The following is a 16,262-nucleotide window of genomic DNA, read 5'->3' on the forward strand; positions in this document are numbered from 1 at the left end:
GCCCTCAGTTAGAGGTGGTACAAATTGGTACAATAAAACATCAGTAAAATTGTCTATGGAGATTTGCAATCATCAAGGTCACGATTATCCCAAACGTGCTTTTTTTCAAAATGCAATTCTTTTTTTAAAAAAAACATTCTGTTTCTCATTCAAGAAGCTTCTTCAGTTCTAATTGACTGTAGAGGAATAGAAGGATTTCTATTCTTTGTAGTCATCAAGTCATTAACACTGTTAGGATTGGTTGTTAGCTCTGTAAAATTTGTTGAAGCTACTTGGGGGTTTATTTCTTTTAATATTAGATTTGTGCCACTATAATATTGTTTTTATCATTGTTGTGAGCCGCCCCGAATCTTCGGAGAGGGGCGGCATACAAATCTAATAAATTATTATTATTATTATTATTATTATTATTATTATTATTATCTGTATACTCAAAGTCACCTGAATCAGAGTGCAAACGAGTGTGGATTTACTTCAGAAAGAAGGAATAGAACAATGGTGGCAAACCTTTTTTGGCTTGGGTGCCAAAAGGGAACATGCATGTGCGATAGCATATGTATGCGTGCCCACACCATAATACAATGCTTTCCCCCATGAATGCACACACAATCTTCCCCTGCTGCCCACCCCCCCACCCCCGCATGTATATAGGCCTCACTGGAGCCTCTGGACTTACAGTAGGCCCATTGGGCCGTTTTTTGTCCTCCCCAGGCTTCAGGAAAACCTCGGGAGCCTGTGGATGGTTGAAAAAGGGTTCAACAGGCCTACCAGAAGGTCAGAAATATCCAGGAGGCTTTCCTGAATCCTGTGGATGGCAAAAAAATGGCCCAATAGGCCTACCAGAAGTTTGTCCCATTGGGTCCGTTTTTTGCCATCAATAGGTCCCAAGGGCTTTCCTGAAGCCTGAGGAGGGTAAAAATGGCCTCCCCTCAGCTCTTCTGAAGGCCGAAAATCAGCTGGCCATTATGCTGGAACTGACATAGGACAACGCCTCGCATGCCCTCAGATATGGCTCTATGTGCCACCTGTGGCATACATGCCATAGGTTCGTCATCACAGGAATAGAAGCTTTTCAAGAGTGTTTGATACCCCTTTGCACTCTGATTCAGAGTGCTAAAGAACATATGATTGCAAAGAATATACATCTTTCCATTTTCCTTCAGATAGTTAGAACTGAAGAAGCTTCTTGGATGAGAAGCGAAATATTTTCGAAGAAATGAAAATCCAAGTCCAGTTACCTTTTGAAAAAAGCACCATTGGACTCCGTAACATTCCTTCCCATCCATTATATATTGATATATATCAAATCATCCCAGAGCAGCAGCAAAAGAATAGTAAATAGCATGATAATAAGATAATACAGTTCCAATCAAGGAGAAGGTAATAAGTTATATTAACTGCATTGATGTAAACAATGAGTTTCATGTTTTAACTTCTTTCTCATATAATAGAATAACTGCAGTAAGTGCATGGAAGTAAATGCATGGAATAAGGGAGGTTGTAGAATATAAAATTCATTTTTGTTTTGGTACATCTCCTCTTAAACATGAAAATTAAACCTGTCACCCCTTGAAAAGTCTCATTAAGCATCATCTAATATCTTGGAATGCTGGAAGGACCTTGGGAATAGCTTACCCAATATCCCCTTGCTGAATATAAAATCTGAAATATTAGATACAACATTCCTAACAGATCATTCCCAGTTTCTATTTATACAGTATAATATCTTCTGAAATAGACACTGTTGAACATTCATCATTTTTAAGATGATTTGCTTAGAGTTCTTTCACAATTGTACGATTCTGAGTTACAGAATAGAATGGATCAATTAGGCCAGGGTTTTTCAACCAGTGTGCCGTGGCACACTAGTGTGCCGCGAGACATGGTCAGGTGTGCCGCGAAGAAGGAAGCTCAGGTTCTGGTCTCATAACTTTTTGCTGAGAGGGAGACAGAGAGAAAGAAAGCAAGAGAGAGAGAAAGAGAGAGAGAGAAAGAAAGAAAGAGAAAGAGAGAGAAAAAGAAAGAAAGCAACTGAGAGAGAAAGCAAGTGTGAGAGAGAAAGCAAGAGAGAGAGAAAGAGATAGAAAGCAAGAGAGAGAGAAAAGGAGAGGAAGGGAGAGAGAGAAATGAGCAAAAAGGGGAGGGAAAAAGAGAAATGAGAAAATGATTGAGACAGAGAATGAGAGGAAAGAGAGAGAAACAAAAGAGAGAGAGAAGTGACTCTTGATTTAAAGCATATGATAAAAAGCACCCAAAAAATAAGAGAGAAAACCCCCCAGCCCTCACCTGTTTTTGGAAATGGTTCAAGAGTATGTATACATACACACACACAAGAGGGGGAGGAGACAGGGATGGAAAAAGAGAGGAGAGTGTCTTAGAGTGTCATTTTGTGTCATTTTGGTTGGTGGTGTGCCCCAGGATTTTGTAAATGTAAAAAATGTGCCGCGGTTCAAAAAAGGTTGAAAATCACTGAATTAGGCAACAAATTCAAAATGATGATGTCCTGTCCAAATGAGAAAGAGCACCATGGAGATAATAGATGCAGCATTTAGTAATATTTGTTATATCACAAGTAGTGTTCAACGCATGTAAATAATTCACAATTGTAGGCAGGTGGGACTTCTACTCTGCAAGTATTTTATATTATTTCTCCCCATGTATTAAGGTATTAGATAAACAGCTCAATATAACCCAGTGGCAATGACAGCCATGTTTATCATAAGATGTGATTACTGAACCAGCTGAATGTCTCCCAAACCATGAAAATATAATTGTGAGCCTGGTATTTTTTTTCCAATGCATATTCCATGCGTCATGTTTGCCATTAGAAAGAGATGCACATTCAGAAGAGAAAAGCAATATCCTCTGTAATCTACCGGGAATGAAAATATGGAATTCCATGAGATTTGTGAAGATACAAAATGCAGATAAAGAAACATATCACTCTCCCCTGATCTCTCATGCAACCTGTAGCACTTCCTTTTTGTTTATAATGCTTATATCAAATTCTAAGAATTTACCCTGAATATTGTCTTTTCTTGTTAGAGGACTTAACCTTTGTCCCTTCCTTCTGTTTTGTCCATATACTACATTGTTTGTTGCACTGGCCAAAACCAAAAGGTAAAGGACGGAGTGCTTTTTCCACATATTGACTTGCATTCAAAATCCAATGACTGCTTACTGCTCCTGCTAATAAAAAAAAAAAAGCCATTAACTTTTCATCACGTTAAAAAAAGTCTAGAATACTGATTTGTATGGATTATTAAATTATTATTATTATTATTATTATTATTATTATTATTATTATTATTATTTATTCAATTTGTATGCCGCCCCTCTCCGAAGACTCGGGGCGGCTCACAACATGTAACAACAAATCATAGATAATCTAACAATTTTAAAATGTTTAAAGATTTAAAAGACACCATATACTAACAGACATACACACACACATACCATATATAAATTAAACATGCCCAGGGGGAGATGTTTCAATTCCCCCATGCCTGACGACAAAGGTGGGTTTTAAGGAGTTTACGGAAGGCAGGGAGAGTAGGGGCAATCCTAATCTCCGGGGGGAGTTGGTTCCAGAGGGTTGGGGCCGCCACAGAGAAGGCTCTTCCCCTGGGGCCCGCCAACCGACATTGTTTAGTTGACGGGACCCGGAGAAGGCCCACTCTGTGGGACCTAATCGGTCGCTGGGATTCGTGCGGCAGGAGGCGGTCTCGGAGATATTCTGGTCCAATGCCATGAAGGGCTTTAAAGGTCATAACCAACACTTTGAATTGTGACCGGAAATTGATCGGCAGCCAATGCAGACTGCGGAGTGATGGAGAAACATGGGCATACCTAGGTAAGCCCATGACTGCTCTCGCAGCTGCATTCTGCACGATCTGAAGTTTCCGAACACTTTTCAAGGGTAGCCCCATGTAGAGAGAATTACAGTAGTCGAACCTCGAGGTGATGAGGGCATGAGTGACTGTGAGCAGTGAGTCCCGGTCCAGATAGGGCCGCAACTGGTGCACCAGGCGGACCTGGGCAAACGCCCCCCTCGCCACAGCTGAGAGATGTTTTTCTAATGTGAGCTGTGGATCGAGGAGGACGCCCAAGTTGCGGACCCTCTCTGAGGGGGTCAATAATTCCCCCCCCCCAGGGTAATGGACGGACAGATGGGATTGTCCTTGGGAGGCAAAACCCACAGCCACTTCATCTTATCCGGGTTGAGCTTGAGTCTGTTGACACCCATCCAGGCCCCAACAGCCTCCAGGCACCGGCACATCACTTCCGCCGCTTCCTACAACTTTGAAATTAAATTGCAGTATTTCATAATTTAAATTAAACTATCTCATCTTCCTATTGCTATTAGGTCTTGAAAAAACTGCATCTAAATTATTTCTAATTACTTTTTAAAATCTATTTCATATTGCTGTAACTTTTTCTATTGTAAGCTTTCATAGAAACATAAAGAGAGGGGGGAAAACACAAGGAAAAACTATTTTAAATAAATAAAGAGAAAATACTTGTGCATTTTTTTCCTTCTGGCTGATAAATCAAATTTCTACAACTATAAGTTTCGCAGATTTCACAGATCTTGCTTATTTCTCATATTTTCTGAAGTTTCATAGATATTTTATTCTTTTCTGTTTTGAGATAACAGGATGAACATGGCTTGCATTAGGTAATATAATCATGAGAATTAGCATAATCCTTTAAAAAAATTAATCAACTTCTCTTTTTTTAGATATGTAAAAGAATTGCTGAAAAAACTCTCATTTCTGTTATTTAGTCTTGGGGGAAATTATCAGACCACTTTTCTCTGGGAAAAAAGGGTGCTTGTGTAAGTATAGTCCAAAATTGCATTTTTAGCAGACACAGTCATTTTGATCATTCATGTGCAGCATTTAATTCTATTCAGAAAAAAAAAACTTTTTGGCAATGAAAGACATTCATTAAAATATGTGCAATATAGAACCTAAAATAATGCAAAGTATATTACAAAACAACTAATTTTGCAAGATTGCAAAAATTTACTCTGCCTTCAGTGGGGCTTAAATGCAGAAAGGTGGATATTGGGCTTGTCATTAATACACAGAGCATCTCTGTTAAGTTCAATAAGTTAGTGATATGAATATAAAATTTCCAATTCTATGATTCACAAGTAATACCAAAAAGAATTTAATATCATATTGTGAAATTCTATTCTCTAACAGAAAATAAAGTCTTATTTTCAACTGCATTATACTTATATCATATTGCTAATTTCGACAATGGTTAAAAAGCAGTTGGCTGTTTATCGTATCGTTAAAACTAAAAATAATATGCTTTGGATTTGAATTTATTTTGCTAAGATAAACTATTTTTATCATCATCATCATCATCATCATCTTACCTTACTTTAGAAAGCACTGAAGCTCAAGCTGGAAAGTAAATAATTTTAAAATAAACACTGTATTGAAAATGCATTCTGGGGATAGGGGATTGGTGTTCTTTCCTGAAAAATTGCAGTAGTTCTGGAATATCTAATTACTCCAGATGCAAATAATAGTACCTTGCATCTGGAACTTGATCCTTGACTCATTTTTCATTGCTCCAAGCTAAAAGCAGAATGGTTAGGCTTTTAGCCAGATCTTCAATGTGGGTGGACACACAAAATGTTAAAGGAACGGCTTTTCTGAGAATTTGCTGTATAAGTAGCTTTTTCATTACTATACGGTTTTTATTTGTTTTTATTTTTAACAACAGTCGCAATATTTAATTAAGCAAAATGTTCCATAAACCCTGCAAAAATGAGAAATAGAAGATGGAATTGAAAAACATCAAAACTATACATAGGAAGCTATCGTAGGATCAGATGAAGTATTTATGTAAATCCTAGTAAGTTATAATTTTATTATCAAGACTTATTAAATAATCCACAGCTTATACTGAATATCAAACAAGTAAATCTCATTATGCAGGCTTCATATAAAATAACACATTTAAAGAAAATAATATACTAATTTAAAAATAAACATGTTTTAGACCTTGAACTATCTCTCTTAAGGTGATCAGAGAGAAGGGCACATTTTAGAGAAAACAGTCCTGTCGATTAGTGGTTCCAAAATCCAAAGTTGTAAAGTCAAGACAATCCATGGAGATGTAGCAAGAAAATAGAGTTTTACATAACAATCTGTGAAAATAACAAGAGGAGAAGGAAAAATTTACCCTAGATAATGGTCTGACAAGAAATTTCTACACCTACATAAGAAATATGATTATTATATCTAATTCTCTGGAAAGTAAAGGTGAGGAATGGGAGAAGTACTTTTAGTATTTCAATATTCTGATAGTATATATATCAGTGTTTCCCAAACTTTTGACATATCCAAAGTAGACATCACAGAGTTATTGTCAATGGCGAGTATTCTGCGCAGAGACAGGTTACAAGCGGTGTGCCACAAGGGTCTGTTCTGGGTCCTATTCTTTTTAATATGTTTGTGAGTGACATAGGGGAAGGTTTGGTAGGGAAGGTTTGCCTATTTGCCGATGACTCTAAAGTGTGCAATAGGGTTGATATTCCTGGAGGCGTCTGTAATATGGTAAATGATTTAGCTTTACTAGATAAATGGTCAAAGCAATGGAAACTGCAGTTTAATGTTTCCAAATGTAAAATAATGCACTTGGGGGAAAGGAATCCTCAATCTGAGTATTGTATTGGCAGTTCTGTGTTAGCAAAAACTTCAGAAGAAAAGGATTTAGGGGTAGTGATTTCTGACAGTCTCAAAATGGGTGAACAGTGCAGTCAGGCAGTAGGGAAAGCAAGTAGGATGCTTGGCTGCATAGCTAGAGGTATAACAAACAGGAAGAGGGAGATTATGATCCCGCTATATAGAATGCTGGTGAGACCACATTTGGAATACTGTCTTCAGTTCTGGAGACCTCACCTACAAAAAGATACTGACAAAATTGAACAGGTCCAAAGATGGGCTACAAGAATGGTGGAAGGTCTTAAGCATAAAACGTATCAGGAAAGACTTAATGAACTCAATCTGTATAGTCTGGAGGACAGAAGGAAAAGGGGGGACATGATCGAAACATTTAAATATGTTAAAGGGTTAAATAAGGTCCAGGAGGGAAGTGTTTTTAATAGGAAAGTGAACCCAAGAACAAGGGGACACAATCTGAAGTTAGTTGGGGGAAAGATCAAAAGCAACATGAGAAAATATTATTTTACTGAAAGAGTAGTAGATCCTTGGAACAAACTTCCAGCAGATGTGGTAGATAAATCCACAGTAACTGAATTTAAACATGCCTGGGATAAACATATATCCATCCTAAGATAATATACAGAAAATAGTATAAGGGCAGACTAGATGGACCATGAGGTCCTTTTCTGCCGTCAGACTTCTATGTTTCTATGTTTCTATATATGTACCCCTTCTATAATTTTTGTAACACTTAGTACCCCTCATCAAAAAAAAGGATGTATTTTAATAACAATCAAAATATATTTATGTTTTCATTTTTTGGTACATACACAAAATAATAATAAATGAAAAATAAAATTATTCATAATAAAATATAAATAAAAGTTATATTATAAATAACATTTATTTGGATCAATGAGAAGGATGGAATTGTTTGTGCTGAGATGACAGATCGTCATAATTTGGTTCCCTGGTTGTTAATTTTAATCTGAGATGTGGTTCCACGTCCAATAGTCTATCCCTTTTTTTTTACTTAATGTCTACAAATTCTGAAAAAGCAACTTCACATAAATATGACCTTGAAAAAGGCAAGATATATTTCAGACCTTTTTCTGAATGTGTACCCTCACCAAACTCTTCCCGTATCCCTGGGGGTACGTGTACCCAGTAATGGGCAGCCAAAATTTTTACTGCCACACTGTGGGCAGTGTTCCCTCTAATTTTTTGGGGGGGTGGGCAGAAAAGTATAGTGTCTGAGCGGCAGTCCCTTCGGGACTGGGCGGCACTCTTTCCCTCTCACTCTTTCCCTCTCGGCTTCTGGGCAGGTTTGAAAAACTCTGAGTTGATGATGATTTTTAAGTGAGCCATTGCTCACTGCTCAGCTTAGAGGGAACTATGACTGTGGGTGTGGCTTATTTTGTGGGTGGGGCTTAATAGTCATGTGACTGGACAGGAGTGGCATTGTTCAAGTGAACTGTTAAGTCCTCAACATACAATCTCACCAGTGTCACTCGCTGGGGTGACAATTTGCTTTGCGTTTCCCACGATCACCCCCCCACCTCAGGCTGGGTAGCTAGGCGAACAGGTGTAGCCAGAAGCATAAATGCTGCCAGCACCGCTTCCACCCATGCCTTCTGCTTGCATCTCAGGTGGGAGGTGGCCACGCGAGGCTGGAGGGGAGCCAGGCAGGAGAGAGGGAAGGTCATCCAAGGCCAGGAAGGAGGAAAGAGGAAAAAAGCAAGGAGCGCAGACACAGCAGCAGCAGCAGCAGGGAAAAAGAAGAGCCGAGCCAAGACCAATAATCCAGGAAGTGACAGCCGGTGATCAGCTGAAGCTGCACACACAGCTTCATTTTCGCCAGCGGAACTGTGTTCCACCCCATTCTGCCTACTGCCCACCCCTGCGCGTACCACACTTTGGGAATCACTGCTATATATAATAGGATACTTTTGGCTTGTCTCAAAGGAATAATAGAATAACAGAGTTTGAAGGGACTTGGAGGTCATCTAGTCCAGTGTTTCCAAACTTGGCCACTTGAAGATATCTGGACTTCAACTCCCAGAATTCCCCAGCCAGCATTCGCTGGCTGGGGAATTCTGGGAGTTGAAGTCCAAATATCTTCAAGTGGCCAAGGTTGGGAAACACTGATCTAGGCCAATCCCCTGTTCAAACAGAAAACCTTATAGCATTTCAGACAAATGGCTGTTCAGCCTCTTCTTAAAAGCGTCCAGTGATGAAGTACCACAATTTCTGAAGGAGTTCCATTGGTTATTTGTTTTCATGCTTAGGCAATTTCTCCATAGCTCTAGATAGTTTATTTATTTATTTATTTATTTATTTATTTCTTATTTATTTATTTATTATTTAGATTTGTATGCCGCCCCTCTACATCCATCCCTTCTTATCATGCCTTCTGATGCTTTGGAAATTAGATTAATGGTATCTTGTTTATGGATCCCCTCAAATAGTGGAGCACAATTGCCCTAGTCCTTCTATACCAATTCCTGCAACTATTCTTCATATTGTCCTAGTCTTCTATACCAATTCCTGCAACCATTCTTCATATTGTCCTAATCCTTCTATACCAATTCCTGCAACCATTCTTCATATTGTCCTAGTCCTTCTATACCAATTCCTGCAACCATTCTTCATATTGTCCTAGTCCTTCTATACCAATTCCTGCAACCATTATTCATGTCTTAGCCTTTAGCCCCTAATCATCTTTGTTTCTCTGCTCTGCACTCTTTCCATCTTTTTTATATTGCGGTGACAAAATACTGAATGCAGTATTCCAGGTGTGATCTGATCAAGGCATTATAAAACAGTACTGACACTTCAAGTGATTTTGATTCTATCCCTGTTAATGCAGCTTAGCATTGTATTGGCTTTTTTGGTGGCTGCAGCATACTATTGGTTCATATTTAAATGTCCTCTAGGATTCCAAATCCCTCTTGCAGTTATTATTATTGTGTCACGTTTAAGCCAATCTCTACCTGTACATTTGATTTTCTTGCCTACATGTGAAACCTGACTTCTATCTCCACTGAATTTATCTTGTTATATAGGGCCCAATGATCCAGTTAATTGAAATCGCTCAGGATCTTGAGGCTATCTTCTGAAGTTTGCTATTCCTGCCAGCTTGGTGTCATCTGCAGATTTGATGAGTTCTATCCTCTCATCAAAATGGTTTATCAAGATATTGAAGAATATTGTGTGTAAAATAGAATCTTAGGCACCCCACCGCTTACCCCCCTCCATGTGGTTTCATTAAGGACTAAACATTGACTGCAGTTGTCATCCAGTTATGAATCCACCTGGTGGTGGTTTTATTATTTATTTATTTTGTCCAATACACAATGAGGGTTTTAGTTGGTATATATCTATATACACATAGTAAAATACGTGATGAAGGTTATAGAGGAGATACTCATAATAAAATATATCTATGAAAGAATAGAAAAGAAGGTATAGTAATAGAACATATCAATGAAAGGATAGAAGAAGAGATATAGGAATAGAAGAAAGGTATAGGAGATATAGGAGAGCAATAGGGCAGGGGACGGAAGGCACTCTAGTGCACTTGTACTTGCCCCTTACTGACCTCTTAGGAATCTGGATAGGTCAACCATAGATAATCTAATGGTAAAGTGTTGGGGGTTTGGGGATGACACTATGGAGTCCGGTAATGAGTTCCACGCTTCGACAACTTGGTTACTGAAGTCATATTTGCTGTATGTCCCACATTTTTCTAGTTTATCAAAAAGTAGATTGTGGTTTATACTGTCAAATGCTTTACTGAAATCCAAGTATACTATGATGACAGTATTTAAAGTGTCCGCTAATTTAGTCACTTTGTCAAAGAATGAAATAAGATTTGTTTGGCATGATCTATTTTTGATTAAAACAACAGCATTTTGAAAGACAACAACCTTTCAAATCATTTCTCCCATTCAATAGTATATAGAGGATGGGGAGGCTGTTGGTATGACCAGTGCTATAATCCCATAAAATTAATATCTGCTAATTTTATATGTTTAAGGAACTCTCTGAGGGATTCTATTGATATTGAAGCTATCTGTGGAGATATAACTGTGGTGCTTGTCACTATGTCAGGGTTCCAAGTAATACCCCCAATGCAATAAAACCTAAGGCTGGAATTTCCTCAAATTTCCATTTTATTAGAGATGTCATATTGGCACATCTGAGAAAACCCGAATCTGAAAGTTTCCAAGTTTTCCCCACATAAGTTTTCCCCAAGTTTAACCCAAAAGAAAGTTCAGGTTCCGGCCCAACACCCACATATCCATCACATGATCCAATCAGGCACCGTCCAAAACTGGAGATGCCTCCCAGTGTCCTTTTTGCAGCTGCAAGGGAAAATGGCCTTGAGTTTCTGAAAAGAATGTTGTTTTGACTACATATCACCCACACTCCGTACAATTCCCCCCTCCCAATTTCTCACAGAAGAAATGTGGTGGTCCAGAAGGCTCAAAAGTAAAAGATGGCTTCCAGAACTGACCCACTCATAAACATGCTCTTCCCTCTAGCACAGAGTTCCCCAATGTTTCTGGTTTAGCAGATTGGCAGGGGAGACGGAGAAGAGGTGGCCCCACATGAGCAGCTGGCAAGTGCACAATTTGCACAAGTGGCATGCATGCAAGCCTGTTGATCATGCAAATGGAGTGCACACATACACGCTTGCCCAGTGCTCACACAAGTGATGCATGTGTGTGCACGCTCGCTGGCCATTTCTGCAGCCCAATTGCAAAATTCTGCTCTAGCAAATCTCAAGCAGCACCTTGATTCATCTGGAGATGAGGCAATAAAGCAGGCTAATGGACCCTGCAGCAAAATGAAGGAACAAACTGATTTGAATGTGAATTTGGGCTCTGCCCAAAACTATTTGCTATTCAGTGTCAGTAGATGTAGTGAAGAGGCATTATTTTTGCTTTGTGTCTATATGTAAAATCAGTGATAACTTTCGATATCATTCAATATCTCGTCCCATGACATTTATTTATTTATTTATTTATTTATTTATTTATTTATTTATTTATTTATTTATTTATTTATTTATTATTTAGATTTGTATGCCGCCCCTCTCTGCAGACTCGGATAATTAATAACTATTATTATTATTATTATTATTATTATTATTATTATCATTATCATTATCATTATTATTATAGAATATCTCGTCCCATGACATACATTTATCTATTTATTTATCTATTTATTTATTTATTTATCTATTTATTTATCTATTTATCTATTTATCTATTTATCTATTTATCTATCTATTTTTTATCTATCTATCTATCTATCTATCTATCTATCTATTTATTTATTTATTTAGATTTGTATGCCGCCCCTCTCCACAGACTCGGATAATTAACTATTATTATTATTATTATTATTATCATTATTATTATAGAATATCTCATCCCATGACATACATTTATCTATTTATTTATCTATTTATTTATCTATTTATTTATCTATTTATTTATCTATTTATTTATCTATTTATTTATCTATTTATCTATTTATCTATTTATCTATTTATCTATCTATTTATTTATTTATTTATTTATTGGATTTGTATGCCTAAGAAGCTCACTGTAAGCAATATCCATTGCGCTTTGCAGGCAAAGTTTATTAGATTTCTTCAATAGCAACTCCAGCATTGGGAGAGGTCATATGAAGGTAGCATTGAAAACCGCTATTCCTATTCACATAGATTCTCTTCCATTTATACATCTAACGGAAGAGAATAGGACATGTAGAGAGGTGAAGGCTACCAGCTGTTTGCTCAACTTGTGTCCTTCCTGGCTGATTAAATTGATTGTGCTGGAACTTCCTGTTATGGTAAAAAGATAAAATAAGTAAGGGATCTGCTTTCATCTTCTTAAGGGAGGTAGTTATAAAATGAATAGAAAAAAAGCTTCCTGGGCCCGCTCCATTAATGTTAAAACTTTAACATTATTTTCCTGGACATCCCAATAGCTGTTGATACTACCAACGTCTGGGCTATCTGGTATTGAAGCATTATTTCACAGTAGTTGCAGCCATTCCTGTCAGGACATTGAGAAATTGGTGTCAACAGCTGCTTTTGACATCTAGACTGTGTTCCACAACTTTCTATCTAATCATTTAAGCTTTATCCTGTATTTTTGTTTATAGCAGAAAGTAATAGATATTAAATGATATGGCTATATGCATATACAGAGGAGAAAAGGTGCACAATAACACAAGAGCACACAACAGATTTAAACTTAATATTAACCACTCCAAATTTGACTGTAAAAAATATGACTTCAGTAACCGAGTTGTCGAAGCGTGGAACTCATTACCGGATTCCATAGTGTCATTCCCAAACCCCCAACAGTTTACCCTTAGATTATCTACAGTTGACCTATCCAGATTCCTAAGAGGTCAGTAAGGGGCGAGTACAAGTGCACTAGAGTGCCTTCCATCCCCTGTCCTATTGCTCTCCTATACCTTTCTTTTATTCCTATATCTCTTCTTCTATTCTTTCATTGATATGTTCTATTACTATACCTTCTTTTCTATTATTTCTTAGATATATTTTACTATGAGTATCTCCTCCATAACCTTCATCGTGAGACCACATTTGGAGTACTGTGTTCAGTTCTGGAGACCTCACCTACAAAAAGATATTGACAAAATTGAACGGGTCCAAAGACGGGCTACAAGAATGGTGGAAGATCTTAAGCATAAAACGTATCAGGAAAGACTTCATGAACTCAATCTGTATAGTCTGGAGGACAGAAGGAAAATGGGGGGCATGATCAAAACATATAAATATGTTAAAGGGTTAAATAAGGTTCAGGAGGGAAGTGTTTTTAATAGGAAAGTGAACACAAGAACAAGGGGACACAATCCAAAGTTAGTTGGGGGAAAGATCAAAAGTAACGTAAGAAAATATTATTTCACTGAAAGAGTAGTAGATCCTTGGAACAAACTTCCAGCAGACGTGGTTGATAAATCCACAGTAACTGAATTTAAACATGCCTGGGATAAACATATATCCATTGTAAGATAAAATACAGGAAATAATATAAGGGCAGACTAGATGGACCATGAGGTCTTTTTCTGCCGTCAGTCTTCTATGTTTCTATGTTTCTATATCAGGACTGTGTCTGTGGATAATGTCCTTACATTTTCAACTGAATGAATTGAGCTCCACCTTGTGGGTTTCAGTGGCAACTAATTTAATTTAGGACTATTAAATAGCTAGGCTTATGATAAAATTTGGAAATTCTTATAACTTTTTTCCTATATGGATACACATAAAGGAGCTGAAAAATCATTCCTAGATTTGATTTCCAACCTCATAATAATAACTGTGCAATTTGATAAAAGTTTACTTCAATCTCACTGAGCACAGAACAGAAGTTGCTGGTTACTAAATTATTCTGGATATGTCCAATCAATCTATAAACTTAATTTTTAATTCAAATACAATTCATTCTCAAAATATTATCTTTTCTCAACTAATATATGAAAATTGTAGGTTGAATTTAAAAATAACACACCACAATGTGTTTACACTGCTTATCTGAGTCTCACCCCAATGGAACAGTCTCACCCCATCTGTGAAGGCAAAGGAGGCATGCTGCAGACTCCCCCTGCTCAAGAAAATTGGCTCCTGTCTTTTGGAACATCTTGTCCCATAGAGATCAGAACTTATCCCCTAACCTTCTGAAGACCTGCCTCTGCTTGTTTAGTTTGGGGCTGCAACAGAAGAATATCACACTGGAGGTGGTTGATGGACCAACTGAAAATCCCCTCTTCCCCTTCCCTGCATCCTGCTTCAGATCTTTAATTATAAAATTTGTTTTTAGTATTATTGGAATTACATATTTTAAATAGTTTTATTTCTTTGGTTGTAATTCTCCCAGAGTTGCATTTGGTAGGATGATCAGCGAACAAATTTAATATTTTTTTTAAAAAAAACCAGTAATTTTGTGAATGCTTAAACTGGAACTCTAACACCTTTCACTTCTCATCCAAAAAGCTTCTTCAGTGCTGAAAAAGCTTCTTGCATGAGAATCAAAACTTTTTCAAAGAAAAAAACAGGATAGTCCAGTTGCCTCCTGAAAAAAGCACTTTTGGGACAACCATAACCCTGGATAACCGAGAATCTCCATAGACAATTTAATGAGTCCTTTAAAACTGAATCTGCCAATCATCTGGTTTGCCAAAATTTATTTATTCATTTATTCGACTTCTATGCCGTCCAAACCCAAAGGATTCAGGGCGGCTTACAAAATAATATACCATAATGTGTGTATATAACATAATACAGTATACACATATTATACTACATATATGATCATAGTGCATAAGTGCACTAGAGTGCCTTCCAACCCCTGTCCTATTGTCTCTCCTATATCCCATATATCTTCTCTTCTATCCCTGTATCTTTCTTCTATTCTCTCTTTTAAAAAAAATATTTTTATTAATATTCAGAATAAAAGACATAACAAAACGAACAAACATTAAATTGACAAGACACTACATTTAACACAAAAAGGAGCTACAATTGCTCCACTCAGCATAGAGGTCTTAATACAGAAAGAAAAAACTAATTATAGTTTAGATCAATACAGAAAAGTAAACATATCAATAAAATATCTCTATATAATATATGCTATTATAGAAATTTTAACTTTCCAATACTTTCCACCAATTACAGTGATCCCCCGCTCTTTGCGAGGGTTCCGTTCCAGGACCCCCCGCAACGAGCGGGTTTTCGCGAAGTAGCGCTGCGGAAGTAAAAACACCCTCTGCGCATGTGCAGAGGGTGTTTTTACTTCTGCAGCGCTAGCGAGGAGCCTAAGATTGGGGGCGGCGCGGGTGTTTTAAAACATCCCCGCCGACATGAGGGGCTCGCTAGCACACCCCCAAACCCGGGTTGGGGGTTCGGGGGTGTGCTAGCGAGCCTCCCATGTCGGCGGGGATGTTTTAAAACACCCGCGCGACTTTCCAATGAGTCCCGAAGACAAACGCGTTGTCTTCGGGACTCATTGGAAAGTCGCGCGGGTGTTTTAAAACATCCCCGCCGACATGGGAGGCTCGCTAGCACACCCCCGAGCCCCCAACCCGGGTTTGGGGGGTGCTAGGAAGCTCCCATTGTTGGCGGAGACCTTTTAAAACACTCGCGCGGCTTCCAAACCGAGTCCTGGAAGCCGCGCGAGTGTTTTAAAAGGTCTCCGCCAACAATGGGAGCTTCCTACCACCCCCCAAACCCGGGTTGGGGGCTCGGGGGTGGTGGTAGGAAGCTCCCATTGTTGGCGGAGACCTTTTAAAACACTCGCGCGGCTTCCAAACCGAGTCCTGGAAGCCGCGCGAGTGTTTTAAAAGGTCTCCGCCAACAATGGGAGCTTCCTACCACCCCCCAAACCCGGGTTGGGGGCTCGGGGGGGGGGGTGGTAGGAAGCTCCCATTGTTGGCGGAGACCTTTTAAAACACTCGCGCGGCTTCCAAACCGAGTCCTGGAAGCCGCGCGAGTGTTTTAAAAGGTCTCCGCCAACAATGGGAGCTTCCTAC

General features: G+C 38.3%; 1 protein-coding gene across 2 annotated transcripts in view; it reads right to left on the bottom strand.

The window, feature by feature from the left end:
• Window positions 1–5,539, bottom strand: part of COL28A1 (collagen type XXVIII alpha 1 chain) — a 117,336-nt gene extending 111,797 nt beyond the window's left edge. The window contains exons 1-2 of one of the 2 annotated variants that reach the window (XM_070729152.1): window positions 5,390–5,539; window positions 3,021–3,189 (exon numbers count right to left, since the gene is read on the bottom strand). In XM_070729152.1, the coding sequence (XP_070585253.1) occupies window positions 3,021–3,159 (139 nt within the window). In that variant the 5' untranslated portion in view covers window positions 3,160–3,189; window positions 5,390–5,539. The remainder of the gene's footprint in view (window positions 1–3,020; window positions 3,190–5,389) is intronic. The other variant, XM_070729153.1, reaches the window with a different exon arrangement.
• Window positions 5,540–16,262: the final 10,723 nt, after the last annotated feature.

The sequence above is a fragment of the Erythrolamprus reginae genome, chromosome Z, assembly GCF_031021105.1.
Source record: "Erythrolamprus reginae isolate rEryReg1 chromosome Z, rEryReg1.hap1, whole genome shotgun sequence".
NCBI classification, from domain to species: Eukaryota; Metazoa; Chordata; class Lepidosauria; order Squamata; family Dipsadidae; genus Erythrolamprus; species Erythrolamprus reginae.